The following is a 24,906-nucleotide window of genomic DNA, read 5'->3' as shown; positions in this document are numbered from 1 at the left end:
CAGCCCCGCTACAATCCTGTGAAGCAGCTACTATCATTTCTATTTCACAGACTTGTCAATATGGCTACACAAGAAAGAGTTAACTTCCAAACTCACAAGTTATTTGCATGAGGCAGTTCACAGCTGACAGCAGCAGCTGTTTGGTTTGTCTAGACAGCTGTTCAGATTTGGTATAGCTGTTTTGAGTTCTGCCAGCAAGTTTTTCACCTTTACAAAAACTGCTGGAGCAGTATCTACTTTCAATCAAGTGAAACAAATCTTTATAAAGATATAAACGAATCCATTTCAAAATAATTTATTTCAGTTGAGGAAGACAACTGTATTAAAGATTTATTTATATTTAGCCCATTAATTTTGACAATGTTTTCAGCATATTATTTTTGTGAATTGCAAATGAAAATACAAACCAATTTGTTCAATCTCAAAAATGACAAAATCATTTATGTTTACACTTACATATACATAAAAAATTCATTTCAATAGCTGCTGGATATGCTACATAAAACTACAATGCTTAAAAAAACCAATGGTTCCATCTCATCAAACAGGAATATCCACCACAAAAAAAAAAAAAAAGAATATATAAAAGCTGGGAAACTACAAATAGGGGAAAATCTTGGTCTTTAATTGCCCATTTTACCAGTAATTATCCAAATTATGCTTTTATACAATTGCAAATTAGCTGAAAAAATGCAAATATGTTTTCCATCTTCAACTGTTATACTTGGGTAAGGAAAGCAAATATCAGAATGCAGAGTTTACTTGATATTTGCAGAGTGCAATATACAAGCCTACTTAAAACAAGTATTTAAGAAATTGCTCAATATTAGTTTAAAACTTGAGACATTTATAAAAGATACAAAGTGTACATTACTCTAAAAATTATTAAACTTCATGTAATAATTACATATCAACAGCATAAATTACTAAGAACATATACATGTAATTTCTCTAACTGAAAATCACTATGTGAAAAAAAAAAACAAAAAACTTAAAACATACTGAAATATATCCTATATTATAAATTTAAGAAACATCAAAAAACAATTTACTATTTCAGTGGAACTTCTCTGTAGTCCTTATTATCAAAGATGAAGAATTAGACTTACTGTAAAGAAAAGATCCATAACTCTGCTGTCCAAGAGGGTCTCACGCCAGGACTCTGTTGGCTTTAGCATCACATTTTGTGAGGATTCAAACATAGCTATATAATGTCTACCCAGTTATCTGGTGTCAAGGTCAACAATAACATTCTTACTTTGTTTAAAAAATATGTATATCCTGGATACAACAGGATCCATTCAGAAAGAATGTAATGGAAACAGTTTAAGCCTCTTCACATACACTGCATAATTCATGCATGAGGCCAAGGAATAAAAGGTATTAAGGACTGGAAAAAAGAATGCTATAGGCATGTAAGATAACAGTTTGATCATAATTATGTGACATACCAAAGGGATAAATCCACTTTTGATAAGTAGGATGCCTAATGTTCAAGGAACAAAAGGCAAAACACCAATTTTAATTAATAGGTGTCAAAATTTACACAAGAAGGAAAATAATTTTCTACAAGTCTTTCCCAGCCATTTTAATACATAAAATATTTATCTCCATTAATCTAGCTGTAAGAAGCATTTGATCAAATGAAACATGCAAATAATGCAGTGCAAAAGCCAAAAAAAGAATATCACTGGAAAACCACTTCATCCGTTTTAATTCTAAATGAATCAACAACAGTTGAAATAAAAAATTCTATTAAAACATCTATCATTGCAAAGAAGCTTGAAAACTTAATTCAATGTATTCAATGACATTATTATGTGTAGTGTTTATTTACTACATAACAAAATAAATTTCTGACCACAGGACATTCGGACATTCCTGAAGAGACCTTTCCAAATAGCATTTTGATAATTAACTAAACTACTTTAAGAAAGAAGCATGATATGGGAAGAGTTTGACTATGGCCTAGACAGTATTTGAATATGCTGACCTGGATATGTTCAACTCTAAAATTTCAACTGAGGCAAATGTCTGATCATTCAGTTATCCAAATGGTTACTTATAAAAATAAGACAGCAATTCAAAGAATAGGCTATGTCAAATCATGACATAACTATAAAAATAGAAAACAGTATTAATGCAAACTATTTGAAACGCTAGAATTTTTAAAAAAAAACATGGCTATTTTACTCTGTTGATTTCTGAGATCTCTACTATGAATCTGTTCCCACATAGGGGAAAAATACTTTTAGGGTTGAAAGGATCCCTCTTGTTTTTCCACACACAAAAAATTCCAAGAATTTCAGTAAGATTAGTATAATCACCTATCATCACAGGAATTAGGTGAATTTGAACTTTAATTCTTCCTTACCTGCCCTCTAGTGGAAGTACACTGAAATAACCAAAAATTGAAGGAAAGGGAGGTAGGAGGCAAAGCTAGAAGTCTAAATCATTTTTAAAAATAAAAATAAAACAACCTAGCCAACTTCTGAACTACAGCATTAACTATGTATAATTAAAGCCCATAGCAATATATTACTATAAGTATTAAGATATTAGTATTAATTTCATTTTTTAAGGAAAAAAATTCTATGTCACTAAAAGCACATTGCAATTAAGGAAGCAAATACAATGTAACCCATTCTATGTAGCCGTGAAAGATGGAATGAGAGTTATGGGTGGGTCATTCAAAAAAATGGAGATGGTCGTGGTGGGGGAAGATACAAAGGGGGTGGAGAATACATTACCAATAATGAAGTGCACATCAAACTGGAATACCTATTTGATGAATAGGGGGAGGGCCAACCAATCAGGAAGCCTGAATGTCACAGTGATACCTGCAGAAGGCCTCTAAGCACATGGACCTCTAGCTCTTCTACTGTGGATTTATGGGACAACAGAGACAAGTGTGTCACAGGGAAGGAGATATGGAGAGGCTAGGAGCTGCCCCACTGGAGGAAGCTATCACATGGCTGAGATCACATACCCACTGAAGTATATGATTAATTTTTCACTTCCTGTCTTCTAAATTTGTTTTAGTCTTAATGCTACTTTCTGTACCTCACTTGTAGCATTAAAAATATGATAACATTTATTATAAAAATAGAAGCTTAAGTGGATTAAATGGAAGGTCCAAGTAAAAATCTTTTTATTTATGTTTTTCAGCCTCTTCCCTCCTAAAATAATAATGATTCTTGAAGCCAGTAAGAGCTTTGCAATGGAAAAAATACATAATACTTTGAAAGCAAATTATTTCTGTCATTATCCTACCTGAGATACTAGTTGTGTGACCTTGGGTAAGTCACTTAATCTCTGTGGCTCTCAGTTTCCTACTTGTAAAATGGGAATAACAAACACCTACCTCCTGGGATTGTTGTGACGATCAAACAAGGGAATATTTGTAAACCATTTAGCAGAGTCTGGTATACAGTAGGCTTTTAACAAATGCTTGTTCCATTCCCACTAACCTCTAACTGAAATTTAGCATTTTTTTAATTATTTAAATTAATCTGAGAAGGGGTCAATGGGTTTCACCAAAATTACCAAAGCAGTCTATGACACAAGAAAATTAAGAACCCCTACAGCAGGTGTCCCTGGTCAAACATAATTTAAAGGGTTATCAAGGGACTTTCAGTTGGAAGAAACCTTTATCTTTACCCCGAACATTTTACATTAATTAATGACACATCAGATAACACAAAATAGACATAATAACTTTACTTTTACTAAACCATCCAAAATAAAAATGTTTTATAATTGCATTCTAGTTGGTAGACATCAAAAAGAAAAATCTGATAGTTATTAATACTGCACTATACAAAACAGTATTGTAATAATGGAAACCAATTCAACTCATAGTATGAATGATTAGAGAATTCTTGATCTCTGGCTTTTATTTTTTTCCTATGGAAAAAGATAAATTGATGTATTAATATTTTCTATCAGAATGACAGCTCATTTGTACTTCAAACTACTTAATTATACTAATAACATAGGTACACAGCTATAAATGTAGCCTTTTAAAAATTCCCTAATCTTCTTTTCATCCTTTTTTCTCTCTTATTCTGCCTTTGTATGATCCCAATCAAACCAACCATGCCCACAATGCAATTTCCTCTTATTTTTATAGCAAACCCTATCAACTTTACTACCATTTCCCTTCCTATTTTTCAAAAACAACTTTCTGAAGTGATAGGGGTAAAGTTAAAATGACTTTTCTGTCACTAGAGTAGCTACTTACATAATCCCTAGCAAAGGCTCTGATGACTGAAAGTAGCAAAAGAAAAGCCACCTTCTAATCATCATATAACCTCCAGGTAGATGAGCCAGCCTAGCCCAACAACATAGAATAATGACAAAGGAAAGGAAATTTCCTTCTAAAATACCTTAGGGGCAGCTAGGTGGCGCAGTGCATAGAGCACCGGCCCTGGAGTCAGGAGTACCTGAGTTCAAATCTGACCTCAGACACTTAACATTTACTACTAGCTGTGTGACCCTGGGCAAGTCACTTAACCCCAATTGCCTCACTAAAAAAACCCAAAACCTTAAAGCCCTAAAATTCTTTTACTCTGCTAAATTGGGGGAGAGAACTATTATATAAATATATGTTGCAGCACTGTTTTGGAAACTACTAGTAAAGAAAAAGAATAGCAAAATAGGAATCTGGAGGCATGGGACTCAGTCCTAACTCTGCCACTGGTGTTACCTTGGATAAGTCCTGTAAATTCCTTTGTGAGTCAGCTTCTCTCACTATAAAATAGATAACTAAGCCAAAAAACACAATAGATTATCCTGCAAGGATAAATAAGGATTAGATAATTGTGAACTGCTTCAAATATGTTTTAAAAGGTAATATATAAAAATAAGGAATTAATACTAACAACATAGTTGTTGAGGAAGCAACATAGAATATTAGCTAGAATGTTGGGCTCAGAGAAAAAAAAAACTTGGGTTAAAGACAATTCCAAAGGACTAGTGATGGAAAATGCTATCTATATTCAGACAAAGAACCAATGAGTCTGAATGCAGATTAAAATATACTATTTTCAATTGCTTTATTTTTCTCGTGTTTTTTTTTCCTTTTGATCTGTTTCTTCTTTCACAACACAACTAATGTGGAAATATGGTTTATGTGAGTGCACATGTATAACCTATATCAGATTGCTTTCCATTTGGGGGGCAGGGAAGGGAAGGGAGAAAAACTGGAACTCAAAATTAAAAAAAAACAAATGCTATTTGTCTGTATGTGAAATTGGAAAAAATAAAATACTCTTTAAAAAAAAGAAAGGAAACTTGGGTTAAAATCCCATCTTGATAGTTCTAGCTGTGTGGCCTTGGACTCAAGACACTAACCCTCTATGTCTCTGGCATCTCTCTAGGACTTATCTGAGAAATCATAGACAGACTGCATTCTGCATCTGTGTAAGAGGAGTCTATACCAACAGTTACCTACACTGGTAAAATTCTAGATCTTTTTGTGTAGTAGTATAATAATTAATGTTATGAATATGGTTAACAGCAACAGCCACCCTAACCATGAACTACAGAAACCCTCTTCTAAAACTCAAGGACAGTCAGTTACTAGCGAACTATGCTCAGAGCACTTTCGTTAATCCACAAAAACTACCAATAAGCCTGTTATCAAGAATGCATGTTCTGGTATCAGTTGTCACAGAAATGAAAAAGAGTAAAAATAATGAAAAACAATTAGTTTCATATTAATTACTATCTAGCCACCATTTGTATCAGGACACTTTGCTACAACAAAACTTTCCATCATTATCAATGTTTTATGTTATAAAAGGATTTTATGGCAACAATAGAAATTAAAAAAAGAAATCAGCATACTGGCATAATGCCTACTCCCCCAGTTTTAAATAAGAATTTTCAAGGATAATCAGCACAACTTTAAAGCCAAATACAGCATTGTATCTACCACCACTACTTTCATGTATCAGTAACAGAAACTGTACCATTTTCTTTTTCTGATGCCATAGCTATAAAATCATTGCAACTTAACACTATGTGGTCCCAGTCATCATAAGTCCTTAGAGGAAGGGGAAATGGCAGGTGCAGTAAGGCCTCACCTGTATATTTTCCAACCCTTGCCATGGATGAAGCTGACCTTACTGATCAAGAGTCTCTGATCTAGGTGAAAGTCTTTGTATCTCATTACCATCCTTTGATCCTTTCAGCTTTCCCCAGGAGATTAAGTTAAAAAAAAATGGCCAAAACCAAATCTGATCCTTGGAAATAGAATGCCAATAAAAGGCACAGTAATAGAACTAGAAAAAGAAACATTACAGAAGCAAAATACCAGGGACGCCTGCCAAACATTCTTTGTGCAAAATAGGAATTCTATGGTATTGTCATTTATGATGAGCACTGCCAAAACCCTCAAGCATTTATGAACACCAGGTGAACTAATATCTGAACAGTATTAACAGCACAAGCAAGTGCTCAAGTAACTGAGAAAGGAAAGTCACATCGTGTCTGTATTTGCAAAGCCTTCATATGACAGCCCTAATACAATAGGGGCCATCTGTACATCAAAATTCAGTCATATTAGAGACCCACATATAATCTGTGAATAGATACATTAAAAAAACAAACTACCACTGTTGAACTTTGAATTATGTAAAACCAACTTTCGATTTAGTACTACATCTGTTAGTCTAAAATAAAAGAGATAACTAAAGGTATATTATATTACATATGACAGCAATACTAATATAAGTGGATTTTCCTTATTACATAAAATAAATTTAAAATGGCAGTCTATGGCCTCTGGTGCTTATGTGGCATTTTGAATATAGTTTAAGACTTCAGAGTCAGAAGACCTAAGGGTGGTCCAAGGAAGTCACTTAATCTTTCAGCCTCAATTTCCTTACCTGAAAATGAGGACAATAACAGCACCTACCTGATAGGTTGACTCTAAGAATCAAATTCGGTAAGATATGCACAGTATTCTGTAAACCTTATAAGGACTATATAGATGTTACCTACTATTATTAGAGTATGGAGAACAAAGTTTCACATTGATTTAACAATTTGGTTTGCAAAGAAAGCACTTTGTTCACAATCACACTGTGAAGTAAATGGTCCAAGAACTGTAATTCCCCACTTTATAGATAACAAAATTAAGGTTCAAAGTCTTTTATTGATTTTCCCCTGCTCCCTTCAGTAAGTGACAAGATCAGAACTTCAATCTAGGTCTTCTGACAGCAACTGCAGGGATTTTTCTACCACAGCACATTGCCAATGCCTCTAGAAGCCTTTCCTGATAGACTCTCCCAAACCTCATCCTGACACTTGGTTTTTCCCAGATCATTTCATCTGAATCTCTCCTTTACCTCTATTGCATTATTTCTTTCATCATGCATACATTATAGCCAGCCCCACTTTGTAGACTGCATACTCCTTGACAGCAAAAAACATCATTTTATCTTTCCCAGAATTTAGCAGTATCTTTTTTTTTTAATTTTTTTTTTTAGTGAGGCAATTGGGGTTAAGTGACTTGCCCAGGGTCACACAGCTAGTAAGTGTTGAGTGTCTGAGGCCAGATTTGAACTCAGGTACTCCTGACTCCAGGGCTGGCGCTCTATCCACTGTGCCACCTAGCTGCCCCAGCAGTATCTTTTATAAACATTTAATATGCTTACTGAATTAACTTGGAAAAGGTCAAGAGGAAAATAACACAATTATGAAAGGATAAAGATGAACTTCTCCCCTCCAAACCCCTGCCCTCAAAAATGTTAAAAGAATTTGACACATTAAAGTCTGATAAATGTTTCTTTCACTAACAAGTTGATATGCCCATAATGAAATAACATTCTAAACAACATATTATTGTTGTTAGAATAATGGAAAACAAAAATTTATGAAGTTCCACTGAATAATATTGTACAAATATCTATTAAAATTAAACAAAATAAGATGAAGTCTTAATTTGCTTAAGATGAGCTAATCTCATTCAAAAAGAATCTTAAAGAAAAACAGCATAGTGATTTTTTTCAGTACACACCAACACCCTTTCTTCTATGTTACTGTTTGTTTCTCTTGACTCCTGGGCCACTATTGGTTTCCTCTGCTTCTACTCCTAACTAAAATTCACTATTGATCTTCTTTTGCTGGATCATTGCTCTAAAGCTCAATTCTATTCTGGATTCTCTTCCCACTTTATACTCTTCTTGTTTATTGCTGTTCAGTCATTTGTTGCACCTGACTCTTCATTTCAGTCATGTCCTACTCTTTGTGACCCCATTTGGGGTTTTCTTGGCAAAGATACTCGAGTGGTTTGCCATTTTCTTCTTTAGCTCATTTTACAGATGAAAAAACTGAGGCAAGCAGGGTTAAGTGACTTGCCCAGGCTCCCACAGCTAGTAATTGTCTGAGGTCTGATTTGAACGCAGGAAGATGTCTTCCTGACTCCAAGCCCAGCACTCTATCTACTGTGCCACCTAGCTGCCCTCATTCTATACTAACAATTCTCTAATAATCTTAGTCACTTTTGTGGGTACAAACACTGTCCATATGTAGAGAATACACACCCCTATATGTTCAACCCTAGTCTCTTTTCCAAACTCTACTTTCCGTTGCTAAATGTTTGTTGGATATTTCTAAATACATGTCCCACTGTTACTATAAACTAAACATTCTGTATAGTCACTTTTATCTCTAAATCTACCACTACATGCCACTTTCCTACTTCTGAGTATTATCATTCCTCTCAGTTACCTAGGTTTATATAACCTCAGGATCATATCTGACTCTCCCATACTTATTCATTGCCAAGTTTTAACCATATCCTCTCTCATATCCAACTGTCCTGGAACTACTGACATAATTTTCCTAAGGCACAGTAGTTTCCCATTGCCACTATAATAAATTAATTCAATTCAACTCAATTAACATTTATTAAACGTAAAACAAGAAAAGGGCAATGTGTTGGCACTAGAGGTACAATGACAGAAACAAATCAACTGATAAATGGTCAAAGGATATAAAACAGGCAATTTTTCAATGAAGAAATCAAAACTATATGTAGTCATATGAAAAAAATTTCTAAATCATTACTGATTACAGAAATGCAAATTAAGACAACTTTGAGACATCATCTCATGAAGGGGGAAATGACACATGTTAGAGGGAATGTGGAAAAATTGGAAAACAAAAATACTTGTTGGTTGAACTATGAATTGACCCAACCATTTTGGAGAGTAATTTGGAATTATGCCAAAGAGTGACAGAACTGTGTATAACCTTTGATACAAGAAGAGCACTATTAAGTCTGTTCCCCAAGATGATCAGGGAAAAAGGAAAAGAACCTCTAAGTTCTAAAATACTTAGAGTAGCTCCCTTTGTGTTGGCAAAGAACTGGAAATTAAAGAGATGTCCATCAACTGAGGAATGTCTAAACAAGCTGTTATATGATTGTGATTGAAAACTACTATGCTATAAGAAATGATGGACAGGTTGATTTTAGAAAAATATGGAAAGACTTACATGAAATAATGAAAAACAAAGGGAGCAGAGCCAAGAGAATGTTACATACAGTAACAACAACACTGTTTGAAGAATGATTATAAACCACCAAATTATTCTGAGTACTATAAATATTCAAATCAACTGTAAAGGACCTATGAAGGAAGGTGTTATCCACATCCACAGAAAGAACTTATAAACAGAAGTATGCATATTATGGTTTTACATATATTTATAAATCTGTATCAAATGGTGCCCTTCCCTAGGGAGGGGTGGAGAGGGAGGAAGGGAGAAAATTTGGAAATTAAAATGTAACCCAAAAAAAAAAGATTTTTACAATTTAAGGTGTCAGAGAGAGCTAACATCTGGGGGGGGGGGGTGGAGGGGAAAGGGAGATTAGGAAAAACTTCATAGGTAGACGTGGGACCTGGGCTAAACAATGAAGGAAAACAGGATTCTGAAAGGCAGGGATAAGGAAAGGCATTTCAGGCTTGTGGAATGGTATAGGAATACACATGGAAATGAGATGGGGTGTTCAGTTTAGTAATAACTAGTATTCTAGCTTGGCAGGAACATAAAATTCAAGAAGGGAAGTATTATGACATGCCTGGAAAACTACAATGGAGCTAGTAGAGACTTTAATGCCAGACTATAAAAAAATTTCTTTGACAGAATGATAGGATCACAGATGTGGCAACAGAAAGGATATCAGGGATGATCATGTGGTCCATCTTACAGATGAGGAAACTGAGGCTCAGAAAGGGGAAGTAATATATGAACTGGTGTATAGTGAAGTAAGAAGAGCCACTTGTGCATGGTGACAACAATACTGTTTGATGAAGAACTGTGAACGACAACTATTCTCAGCAAAACAGTGATCCAAGACAATCTCAATGTACTAATGATGAAACATACTATTCACCTTCCAAGAAAGTACTGAAATTGACTGAACACAGACTGAAGCATGCTATTTTTCACCCTTTCATTTTTCTTGTATTCAAGTTTTCTTAATACAAAATAACTAAAATGGTAATGTTTTACATAACTGCACATGTATAACCCATATCTGACTGTTTATCACCTTAGGGAAGGGAAGAAAGATGGGAGGGGGTAGAATTTGGAACTCAAAGCTTTAAATTAAAATGTTTATTATTATTTTTAAAAGTTTTTTAAGACACCAAAAAAAAAAAAAGGGGGGGGGGGGGGTAGAGGGAATATTTTGTCCATTATCATATGGGTAGCCAATGACAGAGCTGGATTCAAACTAAAGTCCTCTGACTTTCCTTATTAAATTAGTTACCAAGTCTTATCTATATACGTAAACTTTTTTGTGTTATCTTCTTTTCTCCACTCTGGATCACCACTCTGATTGAAGGAGGCCTTATAACCTCCTTCCTGGATCACTGTCACAGCTTTCTAGTAGGTTTCTCCTCTCCTAGTTTCCCTTCCACACATCTACCAAAAGTGTTGTAATGCATAGGTCTTACTATATGGAAAAAGAGCTGATTTTGGCCTCAGAGCTTTGAAGAAAGCGAAGCCGTCTAAGAAGCAGAGGTTAAGGAAGGAGAAAAGCCTCCTAGACATGGAGATGGGAATAAAATTTAAGGTGGGAGGGCTGGATCATGTTACATGTAAATGACAGTTAACAGGTATTAAATATAGAAAGGTATAACATAACCAGGTGGTAAAGAGGTCTAAAGGCCAAGCAGAGGCTCTCATTCGATCCCAGAGACAAAAAATGTCACTGGGGCTTCTTGAACATGCAGGGGGTGATGTGGTCTGATCTGTGCTTTAGGAATATCATTTTGGTATCTATGTGGAGGATGGATTGGGGAGAGGAGAGACATGAGGCAGACAGATAAATTAGGAAGCTATTCCAATAATCTTCGAGAGAGGTGTATGGAGTCTGAACTAGAGTTGTGACTGTGTTAATGGACAAAAAGGGGACAGATGTGGAAGTATAATCAACAAAACTTGGTAACTGACTGGATATATAGGGTAAATAAATGAAAGTGACATAAAGAATCATAGAGTACATGGATAAAACCTGTGTGCTGTGTATCTGGGGAAACATCTTCCCAGGAAAAGTTGCCTCAGAGATCATAGAAAAGAGAACAACAGAGGTGTATAAAAAGATACAGACTCTCAGTCTTTCAATCCCTTTTCTTCTATCTTAAACAAGGCCTCTACTATCTTAAAAGAACAGCTCAGACATATATATATATATATATATATATATATATATAAACCCAAATCAGATTGCCTGCTGTCTGGGGGAGGGGGGAAAGGAGGGAGAAAAATTTGAAATTGGAAATCTTACGTAAACAAATGCTGAAAGCTATCTCTACATGTAACTGGAAAATAATAAAATACTTTTATTTTAAAAATAAATAAATAAAATAAATATCATTACTATTTAAAAAAAAAAAAGAACAGCTCAGGAGGACTCATCTTCCTGAGTTCAAATCTAGCCTCAGATACTTACTAGGTATGTGACCCTGGGCAGGTCACTTACAGAGCTAGAGAAGGAAATGGCAAACCACTCCCTAGTATCTCTACCAAGCTAACCCCAAATGGGATCAAGAAGAGTCAGATATGACTGAAAAAGAACAACAAAATTATTATCCTAGAAACCTATTTTACCTAGACATTCTGATAAGATTAAATGGAGACCTCCAGCTCTGCCAAGATAATCTGATGGGAATTAACTACAGAGAAAACATCCCCAACAGAATAAACTTGATTTGTGGCATCTCTTAAGAGGTTAACCAGAAGAGCAGGCTAGTTTTCAAAGAAGCAGAGGAACTAGAGTATAAATTGCCAATATTCACTGGATTATGGAGAAAGCAAGGGAGTTTCAGAAAGATATGTACTTCTGATTCACTGACTGTACTAAAGCCTTTGACTATGTGAAGCACAACAAAATGTGGCAAGTCCTTAAAGAGAAGGGAGTACCAGATCAGATCTTACTTGTCTCCTGAGGAACCTGTCCGTGGGCCATGAAGCAATAGTAAAGAACAGAACATGGAACAAGGTAAGTTGTTCCCTTATTTATTTAACTTATATGCAGAGTACATCATGTGAAATGCCGGGCTGGATGAATCAAAAGCCAAAATCGAGGTTGCTGAGAGAAATATCAACAATTTCAGATATGCAGATGATGCCACTCTGATGCAGAAAGTAAAGAATTAAGAAGCCTCTTGATGAGGGTGAAATAGGAGAGTATAAAAGCTGTCTTGAAGCTTAACATAAAAAAAAACTAAGATCTTGGCAACTGGTCCCATCGCTTCCTCACAAATACAGAGAAAAGAAAGTAGAACAAGGGTCAGATTTTATATTCTTGGGAAAGATCATTGCAGAGGGCTATCATAGCCATGAAATGAGAAAAGATACTTGCCCCTTGGAAGGAAAGCTACAGCAAATCTAGACAGTATACTAAAAAGCAGACATCACCTTGCTGAAAAAGGTCCTTATAGTCAAAGCTAAGATTTTTTCAGTAGCAATGCGTGGCTGTGAGAACGGGACTATATAAGGAAAGCTGACTTCCACAGAACTGACACATTTGCATTGTGGTTCTGGATAAGACTTCTGGAGAGTCCTTTGGACAGCAGGAGGTCAAACCAGTCAAAAAATTAATTCAGGCTACTCACTGGAAGGTCAAATATTGAAGCTGAAAGCTTAAATACTTTGCCCACATAATGAGAAGATGGGACTCACGGGAAAAGACCCTGATGCTGGTAAAGACTGAAGGCAAAAGGAAAAGGGGATGGCAGAGGATGAGACAGATAGTGTTGAAAATTAAATATAGTTTTTATCTGCATGCCTCCTGCAAAAAAAAATCATTAATACACAGATCAGAGAAATTAATTTTATAATATCTCCTACCAAAAAAACCCCCAAACCAAAAAACAACAGATCAGAGAACATGTCTCCTACAGAACAAAACCAGATAAATTTTTTTTTTCATAATTTCTGCTACAGGAAAAAACAGATGAGAGACAGAGAGAAAAAACATAATACCAATTTATTTTGTCCCAAGAAGAAAGAAACATGATCTTGTGGAGACTCCCTCCTAGGAAGGGAGCTCAGGGACTCCCTCTTTCTGAGAGTATATAAGGTTTTTTGGTCCACTAGCTACAGAACGTTACCAGTTTCAACAGTACGATACAAAAATCAACCCAGAAGCAAAAGCAGTTTAACAATTTCAGTTATAACAAGTATGGAAGAAATACAGAAGCAGCATAAGATTACAGGATTCCAAAAAAGGGTTTGGCAAGGATGAGGACACCCAGATTTCCCCATAAGATAGGGACTTACTATCCTGAGGAAAGAAGTCACCAGGTAGGGATTTTTATCTGCTAGCTATCTGGGATCAATTTGGAATTCAATTGAAAGACATTTTGCTCCTATTAACCCAGGGTTTCATAAAAAAAATACTTTTGGATAATAAGGCACCTCCATCAAATCCAGGTGATCCATATATTCACATTAATTATAGTGGCATGGAAACATCACACATGAACTTGGGACAGACTTCAAGAGATAGTTGGGGACAGAAAAGCCTGTTGTGCTATGGTACATAGAGTCACAAAGAGTCAGAAACAACAACAACAACAATGAAAGAAGTCAACAAGTTATAATTCCAAAGTTGAAACATTCTCTCCATGCCCCCAACCACCCCACATCCTGCTCTTATTATTCAACCTCCCAAATAAATTAAGTGGCTTAACATTCTCATCAAATAGGCTTCTTTAAATGTTCTAAGGCTGGGTAAACCCCTTTTTAAGTGTATCTCATTCCGATGAGCAGTTGCTAACCCTGGACAACTGCCCATTGTTGTTGCTGAATCCTTTTAATCATTTCTGATTCTTTGTGACCCTATTTGGGGTTTTCTTAGCAAAGACACTAGAGTGGTTTGCCATTTCCTTCTCCAGCTCATTTTACAGATGAGAAAACTGAGGCCAACAGGGTGAAGTGACTTGCCTAGGGTCACACACCACAGATTTAAACTTAGCTTTTCCTAACTCCAGGTCTGGTACTCTATTCACTGAGACACCTAACTGCCCAACTGCCCATTACCTGGTGCTAATTAAATATTCTAGATCTGCCTCTGGATTTTTTGACCTCCAGTCAAACGAACCAAGGCTAGAGGAATTATTATGGTTGATTCTGAGGTGGAAAACCTACTCGGCTGGAACAATGGTGGTTCCTTCTATATGAGGAGTAAATTTGAGGAGAAAGATGATGATTTCTGGATTTAATATACTAAAATCATAAATTTTCCTAGCAAAAACTTGGTTGTCCAAGAAGTACTTTCTGTTAATAAACCTTCTACTACATGAATCTTCATCAAGAAGACCTAGACATGGGGTCTCACCCCCTCAAAAAAATTAAAAATAAGCATTATAAAAACTATACAAATTACTTTTCTGTTAACTATATATAAGGAAATAAATTACCTAGCTTTATAATTATTATTAACCAAATCTTCAGTCATTAAAAGGATATAATTCGGTGGAAGAAAGTTCCAACTTAAGACCTGATTTGCTAGTGCAAGATAACGCTGAAACACTGAAGACATCTGAGCATTTAGATTTTCCCGTCGGCTAAACTCCTGCAGCACTTCAACAGTTAACATGAAGATCTGTCGAAGGTCTTCTTCCTAAAATTAAGCAATTATAAACATTTTTGTATCAAAATAGAAATGTTAAAATGTCCTCTGTTATAATAATGGTGCTTTAAATCTATTTTCTTAAAAATGAGCTTTTCAATTCTTAGGAGTAATCCTAAATCGTTCAGTACTATACCTCCCAATGATAAGGATTTGACTACACTAGTAACTGCGCGCGCGCACGCGCACACACACACTTTAAATATAAATATTGGTCCTATAACAAAGCATACACTCCTCCAGCTATGTCATAGTTATCAAGAAAGAGTCAGTTATTCTACTGCATATAGTCCTACGATTTAAGGAAATGCCTTCACGTAAAACTTCCCCTGAGCAAGATAATACATGAAACAACCAGCCCACATCATCAGCAATAACATTTATTTATTCATTCATTCATTCATTCATTTACTTATTCATTCATTCATTTAGGTAAGGCAATTGGGGTTAAGTGACTTGCCCAGGGTCACACAGCTAGTAAGTGTCAAGTGTCTCAGGCTGGATTTGAACCCGGGGCCAGTGCTTTATCCACTGCACCACCTAGCTGCCCCAGCAATAACATTTTAAAATACATAGCTATATCCTTGGCATACAGCCAAGCCTATTTTTTTGTTTGTTTTTTGGTGGGTTTTTTTTTTTTTAGTGAGGCAATTGGGGTTAAATGACTTGCCCAGGGTCACACAGCTAGTAAGTGTTAAGTGTCTGAGGCCTGATTTGAACTCAGGTACTTCTGACTCCAGGGCCGGTGCTCTATCCACTGTGCCACCTAGCTGCCCCAAAGTCTAATTTTTTTGACTAGAAAAGGTTCAACAACAGTAATTAAATTTGAAAACAGTAAGCAAAAAAACACAGCTAGAACCATTACTATGAAAATATCGAGAGATTTGGGGATGAACCTGATATTAAGTAAAGCTTAAGATATTGAAGATGTTTAAAATTTTATTCTTTTCCCAGTAAAGTCATAGTACAAAATTTCCAAGTACAAAATCTCAGTAACCTGAATAAAATCTCTTTTGTCATGCTTTTTTAAGAGGAGAATAAGGAAGGAAATACTAATTTAAAATGTCTATACCATGTACATCTTGATAGTACCTGAAAAATTCTTTTGCAGTTACCATGAAATTCCATGCTTAGTCCAATGTTGCTTGTTTTACTTGAACTTGAGAACTCACTCAACAGTGCCGTTAGAATGGAACACGCCAGAGTTTGCTTGAAAAAAGAAAAATAAGACAAATACTTTGTGTAGGGTCACTTGCAACAAATATTTTTGTTAGTTTATTAGAAAATTTCTATTAGGTTCCAGAAGCCTCCAAAATTCAGCTATTATGATGATAATAAGTAGTTCTCTTCTATTTACTGAAAACATGACAAATGTCAATGACACTTTTTTTGTTTTTTTGGCAGGGCAATGGGGCTTAAGTGACTTTCCCAAGGTCACACAGCTAGTAAGTGTCAAATGTCTGAGGCCGGATTTGAACTCAGGAACTCCTGAATCCAGGGCTGGTGCTTTATCCACTGTGCCACCTAGCCGCCCCTCAATGACACTTTTGACAATTGAATAGTGTTCACTTGAGAACTCAAGACAAACTCTACTTTCATATTCAAACATGATATAAATAAAAAACTTTGTCATAGAGTTTTCTCCCCCAGGCTTTAGTCATTTCGTTTCTGATGCTGTGTTGAATGAGAAATATTCAAAAATTCAATCCCCATGTTTTGATGTGAATATAAATTATCCCAAGCAGGTTAAAAGGAGAGATTAACTAGTTGTCACAAATCTCCAAAATATTACATAGGTCATATTTAGTGAAATAAGAAATTATTATTTTCTTTCCCAATAACTCTATCCAACATATCCATAACTTCAAAATCATTGGCTTTATTCACAGACTATTTGGAGCCAAGGTGACAAAGATGGACAGAGTGGTAGGAATTGTTAAAAGGTCAGGCATGCTGGCAAGTGTCCATGGGTTAAACAGAAATATGCACACTACCTCTGAACAACCGAAAGATTAAAGTCAAGATGATACTATTTATGCAAGCTTATAGAACAGCTGAACGCATTGCCATCCACCCAACAACTGCAATATCTTTGTTCTGAAATGCCTCTGATGTCAGTACCTTGACCCTACAGATGCTCATTATCTCAGCAAATTTAAATCAAATCTTTATTTGCCTCAAATCACAAATAGCTAAAGATGCTACACTGCAAATCTTTAGTGATGTCTCACTCACTGTAAATGACTTTCAGTTCCACACACGCAAAAATTAAATGCCCATTATGTACAAAGCACCAGCTATATACAGCGATTAAAAGATCAATTCACCAAAAATCACTTTATGCCGGAGCTGAATTGTATCTTGAGATCATCTAGTCCAATCCCCTTACTTTATAGATGAAGAGACTAAGCACTCTGATTTAGAAATGGATTGTTTTTCATTTTAGTTTTTATCTGATATAAAATATGTGAAAACAGGAGTCACTCCCCAATAGTTAATGATCACAGGATATATAAACAAGCATTTTCCAAAAGAAGGCCAATATATGTATTAGTAAGAAAAATGTAAATTAAAACAATTGTGAGGTTCTATCTCATGCCCTTTAGACTGGCAAAAATGACAAAAATGGAAAGGAAAATGTTGGAGAGGCTGAGGCAGATTAGGAACACTAATCCACTGTTGTTGGAGCTGGGAATTAATTGATCCAACCTTTCTGGAAAGCAATTTGGAACTACACTCAAAAAAGTCACTGAACTGTGAAGACCCTGTGACTCGGTAATACCATTACAAAAAATATATACCAAAAAAGATTGAAGAAAGACAAAAAGACCTCTTAGGAACTTTGATCAACTATAATTCCTGAAGACTGATGAAGATGCTATCCATCTCTTAACACAGAGGCAATGGACAAAATATACAAAGTGAGACATTTCTGGACATGGCCAAGGTGGGATTTTGTTTTGCCTAATTAGGCATATTTGTTACAAGGTTTTGTTTGTCTGGGGGAGGAGGGTTGTGGTTGGGAGAGAAAATAAATGTTCTCTGAAAAAATGAATTAAAAATCAGTGAATATACTAAAATAACATAACTGTTCTTTTGCTTAGAAATAATTTATAATTGTATAGAAACTTCAAGTAGACTTTTATGAATAGCTATATATATTGGTAACATTCGGAAGTACTTGCTAATAAAACATATTGTGACAACGTCTGACAACCAAGTAGATACTTCTACTTCCATTTAACAAAACATTTAATAATGCCAGTAACATCAACAAGATATTCTTCAATATATGTAAACATAAAGAACCAACTACACCACCACTAACAGAAATAATTCATGCAAAGAAAAAGACTGCAGGGGGTGGGGCTGGGGCTGGGGGAGTTGGTTAACCACGAATCACAAATTCAATATAATGCAATATGCCACAGCTGCTAAAAGACCTAATGCAATCTCAATTGTTTTAATATAGTATACAATACAGAAATATGATATACAGATAAAGGAATGCAATAATTCCATTGTACTTTGTATTTGTCAAAGCATATTTGGAGTACTGATTTTAGTAATGGACACACTTTAAGGGCTGCTAAAAGAATGGAGTAAGTCCAGAGAAGGTGATTAGGATGGTAACAGATTTGAAAAGCATGTCAGAATGATGAACAGATGCTAGAGGAACTGGAAATATTCACTGGGAGATGAAAAGGCTTAGAGTGACATGAAGATTGGGTTCAAATATCTGAAGGGCTGTCAAGTAGAAAGAGGATTTGATTTATTGTGCAGCTACAATGGGCATAATTAGCTGTGAGACCTTGATCAAATCACTTAACCTGGCTAGGCCTTAGGATTCTCATTAGCAAAAATAAAACAGTTAAGAATTCTTTATTTTAGTTTCACATAAATTTTGTGATACCTAAAGCTTGGATAGTCAGCTAGCAATGACGTCCTAGAGGATGAAGAGAAAACCCAAAGAAAAAAGCCAAGTGACCTCTGGATAATACAAGTAACTCTCTCCTTTACTATGAATGTGTTACCAACCTGTTGTTTTCTAAGGTTCGGTGGACACACAATCTTTAGGTCTCTGGCTCAGTGAACAAAGCCCTAAGCTCCTTCTTTCTGCCCTGTCAGCTAACTTCTTAAAGGACTTATGATTGCAGTGGTGTTGAAGCACACTTCTACAAGGCAGGTTACCCTCTTCACTTCAGATCTTTGTGGGATCTGTGAGTTTTGTTGGTACAGGCCGGTCCTCTGAAAATGCACATAACAAGCCTTCTCTGGCTCAGTAAATAGTTTTCAACAAGATTTGCTGGGACTGAAAAATTCATTGCCATTTAGCCAATCTGACAATAAACCTCTGTGAGTTTCTCTGGTTTGGTCTACAGACAACAGAAATAGTCACAAAGAGGCAACCAAACAAGCACTCCAAGGGCTTTGTGGTCAGGTGCTAAGGACAATGCAGAGCCTATTCATAGTGACGAGAGAAAAAGAACTGTTTTTGAATAATTCAGAGTGGAGAATTTCACTTTAAATAAGATAAAAAATTAAGTTATCAAGTTTGCTTCTGGGATCTGACTAGTCTACCATTAGTATGTAAAAAGTAATGCCTCTTTCACTTGGCATCATAGAGAATGAAGTACATTTAAGTAAAATTTCAGAGTTTTTTTTTCCTTCTTTTAAAACTTTTATTCATCCTACTGACAATTTTTCAAATATATACCTTCATCTGCCTTCTTAAATAAAGTAGATTGAATGTGCTGTGAGTTATAACTCCAAGTCTATAACTGTGTGGGCATAGGACAATTCACAGCCTGAGTCACAATTTCTTCAATGGCAAAACAAATAAATTAGACTAATTTCCAAGGTTTCTTCCAGTTTAAAAATGCTATGGTATTATTTTACAAACTATTAGCTCTTATCTTCAGAGGCTAGTGAGAGATGCAAGGCTGTTAGTATCTACGCCAAAGAGCCTCATTCTGCTAAGTGCATGACCTTTAATATAATGATTCTTCCTATTAACAGGAGATGAGATGTTGTCCTGACTCTGCCATTAAGAGCCGTGTGGCCTTGAATACGTCACTTAACTTTTAATCTCGGTTTTCTTTCTAGCTCATAACGCACAAACTAGGAATAACAAATTTTATCATGTGCCAACTTCAGGTGTTGTTATCCAGATCAAGTAAGATACTATATTTGTATATAAACAAAACAAGTCACTCTCCAAGATGTTCTAAAATATAATTAGTCATATTTCTAATATCACGGTGCTAGTTTCTAGTAAAGTCATTAACTTCATACCATCAAGAAACTATTTCCTGGACACTGTTGTCTCACTCTCCAGCAATTTCATTAGTTCTGTCATAAGAATAACATACTCAAACACCAACCCCAGCTGACAAAATGAAATACTCTTGTTCAGAGAAAGGATTGTCTCTTATAATAGCCTGGCTCTTATCCCAAGAGCTTTATTACCAAGAATAAACTTTATGAAAGGTTGCCATACATAAAGCAGACTTTCAGCTGCTCCTCTAAGCAAACATCAATGAGACTTGTGATAAGAGAGATTAGCCTCTTTATCCCACACAAGGTAGCACTATCCATAGACAATTGAATTTCTCACCCACTTTCTTCCTATCATATGAAAAGGACTACTTTCAAAAGAGCTTGAAAAATAAGCCTATTTGCATTGAAAAACAGAATACATGAAAATGTGAGTCAAGATTGAAAAATTAAGTGCCATTTTAGATTATTTCTTTAGAAATAAAGCTTTAAGATCACTTTAAAAGTCTGTATGCCACATTTCAACAAAACATGACAGAAATTATGAAGATACTAATATTTCTATAATCATGATTATGGGCTTTAAATAGTATGTAATGAGAAATAAGACATAATACATAATTTGTATTATGTGCATAAAATATTCTATATCCCTGAGGGGAAAATGCTTCAATTAAAACGAACATTTTGACAATTAAACAATTCGTTAGGATAGCTGCCTTCCAAAATTACTTGTCAAATCAACAGCCAAAATTATATTTTAAGCATGAGGGAATTAATTTGGCTCTACAGTGAATTTGAAAAGCAAATTCACAAACTATCTCCCATGGTGAACAAAAGTTTCAGCATTCATCTTTTTTTTTATTTTAAATGAGGCAATTGGGGTTAAGTGACTTGCCCAGGGTCACACAGTTAGTAAGTGTCAAGAGTCTGAAGCCGGATTTGAACTCAGGTACTCCTGACTCCAGGGCCGGTGCTCTATATTCTGTGCCACTTCGCTGCCCCAGCATTCATCTTTAAATATAAACATCTGTTCTGCTGATGGGGGTGCACCAAGGATCATTTAACACAGTTAACTTTGTTACAACACTATAAACTAATATAAATGTTGTAAATTAAACTGGTTTAGAGGGACAGGAGGTCAGAAACCAAGTCTGCTGAAAATGAAAATAAAAATAAAAATGCAAAGGATCAGGTTGGGAATTCATGGTCAGGGGCTTGGGCTCACATAGCCTAGGTGTAAGGTACTCAAGGATGGAATAAGTAACTGGTGTGGCCCTCAAGTAAATTCCAGGGAGATAAAATACAAATGTAAATGAACAGAAAACAAATTTAACTCTTTATCAATGAATTAGATGATACAGGCTTTATAAAATAAACCAATGATATGAAGATGGGAAAGGGTATCAAATAATGCAACAGAACTAAAGGTCAAGAGGCTAATAGCTAGAACAATGGACCTGATCCCCTGAGATCAAATTTCATGGGTATTAACATAATGTCTTACCTGTGAGTTAGGAATAATCAACAACCAACCATACAACACTATAAGAGGCCTAGGGAATGTGAAAAGACATTAGAGGATTTTTTATGGGATCACAGGCTCAATAATTCAACAGTGTAATGTCAGCCCAAAACACCAAAAACAAAAACAAAACCAGCTAAAATGATTTTAATGCTTCATAATGCATCATCAATAAAAGTACCATGCCCAGAATGAGAGAAGTGTTATACAGATGTTCCCAGGTGCTTACACCATCTTTTTTCTTCTTTCTATAATAAAATGTGTTGATAATTTAAAGTTGATGATGATAATATTGTAAAAAGATCTCATAGTCTTTGATTTTAATCAGTCAACAAGTATTTACTACTAGGTACACCAAGCTCTCTGCACTGAGGATACAAAAATAAAAGTCACTGCCCCCAACTAATTTATAGTTTTATGAGTAGCAAACATGTATACATATACATACTAAATAAATTGTAAAAAATTAAACACACAATAACTTTTTAGAGGAGAGAGCACTAGCAGCTGGGGGGATCAGGAAAGGTCTTATGCACTTGAACTATACTGCACTGAAATCTGGGCACAACATTTTATGAAAGATACTGACAAGTTGGAGGACATCCAAAAGAGTGATCAAGATAATAATAACAACTACCATTTATATTTATATATGATTCATTCCTGAATCAGCTGTCTGGGTCCAGTCAGTCAGTGAGTCAGTCTACTGACATGTTAGAGCAAAGATCAAAAGTAATATAAAACTAGAATAATGAGAAAAAGACAAAGCATGAAAGTAAAGCAACTCAAACCTAAAACATTAAAAAATAAATTATAGATAACCAAAAATTGGTAATGTGTGGTAGAAAGGACAATGGAATTGATTTTAATAATTTCACACAATTTCACAGATATAATTGCCCAAAAAAAGAAACCAAAAAGACACAAAAAAGCACCTTAGTCAACAAACACTTGACTTGCCTGTCAAGCGGAGAGATATGGCAGTCGAACTAACAATGATTTAGAATTTCATCTTGTTGATAAAATCTTAGGAGGAAGACAGAAGACCATGAACAGGATCACCTTATCAAGCAGGGAGAAACAGCAAAGGATAAAACCAATTTAAAGAAAAATTAGGGAAGTTCTTAACCTTGGGTCCATGGATCTCCTAGGGGTCTAGGAATAGATAAATCCATCAGGACAAAAGGTTTTCCCAGTTTTCTCTCTGCTACTCTTTTCAAAGAGCAACTGTATCAGACCAAAACTTTTTAGCTAAATACATCTGAATGTGTTCCCATAGTTCTCAGGACATGTTATTTTAGTGGCTAAAAATAAAAACACCAAAAAACAAAAAAGCCCCACCAGATTGCCACTGGGACTATTTTTTGCCATGGGTTAAGTTCTCCAAGGGAGAAGAAAAAAGACAATTCTATTTTCTTTTTGGGGGGGGGGGCAGGGCAATGAGGGTTAAGTGACTTGCCCAGGGTCACACAGCTAATAAGCATCAAGTATCTGAGGCAAAATTTGAACTCAGGTCCTCCTGAATCCAGGGTCAGTACTTTAGACAATTCTTATACATTTACTTATTCTTAAAGGAAATGAGAACTCTTGAACATTTAGCTACCACATCCTAAATAGCAATATGGGGAGTAAATAAATAGAAAGGGAATCTACATACAGTTAATCATTAGAATCTAAGGTCTGCAGCTACTGATCAATTTCCTTAGGTAACCCTGCTTATCAAGATCATCAACTAAACTGAACTTACTTTATTTTATAAATTATAAAAATAGGGGCAGCTAGGTGGCGCAGTGGATAGAGCACCGGCCCTGGAGTCAGGAGTACCTGAGTTCAAATCCGACCTCAGACACTTAACACTTACTAGCTGTGTGACCCTGGGCAAGTCACTTAACCCCAACTGCCTCACTAAAAAAGAAAAGAAAAGAAAAAAAATTATAAAAAGAAAATTGACCTTAAGCAAAATCTTGAGGAAACAGTACTTTGATTTTGGATTGCAAGGTCATACAAATGCTAATAGCCTCACACAAGTCCCTGGTCATTTTGAGCAGATAACATTCACCAAGTCTTTCATTTTACTCCTTTGGACTCTGCTAATTAAGTGTCACTTATTCATATATTGTACTAATTGAGGGTTAACACTAAAATAGTCCCTCTGAATAACCAGTTTTCATTCACTTTAGAGTCTTTTTTTTAAAAGCACGAAAGTATAACTTATTTAAGAAATTAATAAAATGCTGATTATTTATATAATTTCTGAAGAAAAAAATTCCAACCCCTGAAATAATTATCTGTTAAGATTAATGAAGGGGTGGCTAGGTGGCGCAGTGGATAAAGCACCGGCCCTGGATTCAGGAGTACCTGAGTTCAAATCCGGCCTCAGACACTTGACACTTACTAGCTGTGTGACCCTGGGCAAGTCACTTAACCCCCATTGCCCCGAAAAAAAACAAAAACAAAAACCAAAAAAAAGATTAATGAAGGAGTCAAGGGTATGTGTTGGGAGAAAGGCTTCCTAATCACTAAGTGACCTGGGGAACTCAATTAAGCCCTTGAAGTCTGTTTCCTCATCTGTAAAATAAAAATACAGACTAATTGATTTCCAATGTCTCCCTCCTTTCCTACCATTCAATGTCTCTTATTTTTATCTAAAAATTTTAACATGGAGAATGTTTAAAGATTTAAGTTCATTTACCTTGCAGATAAGATCAAGTCATAGCCACACAGGTATCTAATATTTTAAGAGATGTCTTTTGCTTCATATGAACTAATTAAATTTCATACAACTAAGCTGTCAAGTACAATTACACAAAATATCATTTGATATTAACATGTTCAAGGTTCTAAGTAGTATGAAGTATATAAGAGGTTCAAGCAGTATATGCTGGAGCTATAGGAAAGCAAAGGTAATGCATATAGCCCCTGCCAGTATGTCCACTACATTGAGGAA

At 35.4% G+C, this 24,906-nt stretch overlaps 1 protein-coding gene across 1 annotated transcript in view; it reads right to left on the bottom strand.

Annotated features, from left to right (window-relative positions):
- Positions 1–24,906, bottom strand: part of XPO4 (exportin 4) — a 123,240-nt gene that overhangs the window by 49,114 nt on the left and 49,220 nt on the right. Inside the window, exons 5-7 of the mRNA XM_043995953.1 lie at positions 16,250–16,366; positions 14,995–15,148; positions 1,110–1,222 (exon numbers count right to left, since the gene is read on the bottom strand). Of these exons, the coding sequence (XP_043851888.1) occupies positions 1,110–1,222; positions 14,995–15,148; positions 16,250–16,366 (384 nt within the window). The remainder of the gene's footprint in view (positions 1–1,109; positions 1,223–14,994; positions 15,149–16,249; positions 16,367–24,906) is intronic.

The sequence above is a fragment of the Dromiciops gliroides genome, chromosome 3, assembly GCF_019393635.1.
Source record: "Dromiciops gliroides isolate mDroGli1 chromosome 3, mDroGli1.pri, whole genome shotgun sequence".
NCBI classification, from domain to species: Eukaryota; Metazoa; Chordata; class Mammalia; order Microbiotheria; family Microbiotheriidae; genus Dromiciops; species Dromiciops gliroides.
This window is presented reverse-complemented; position numbering and strand designations above follow the sequence as displayed.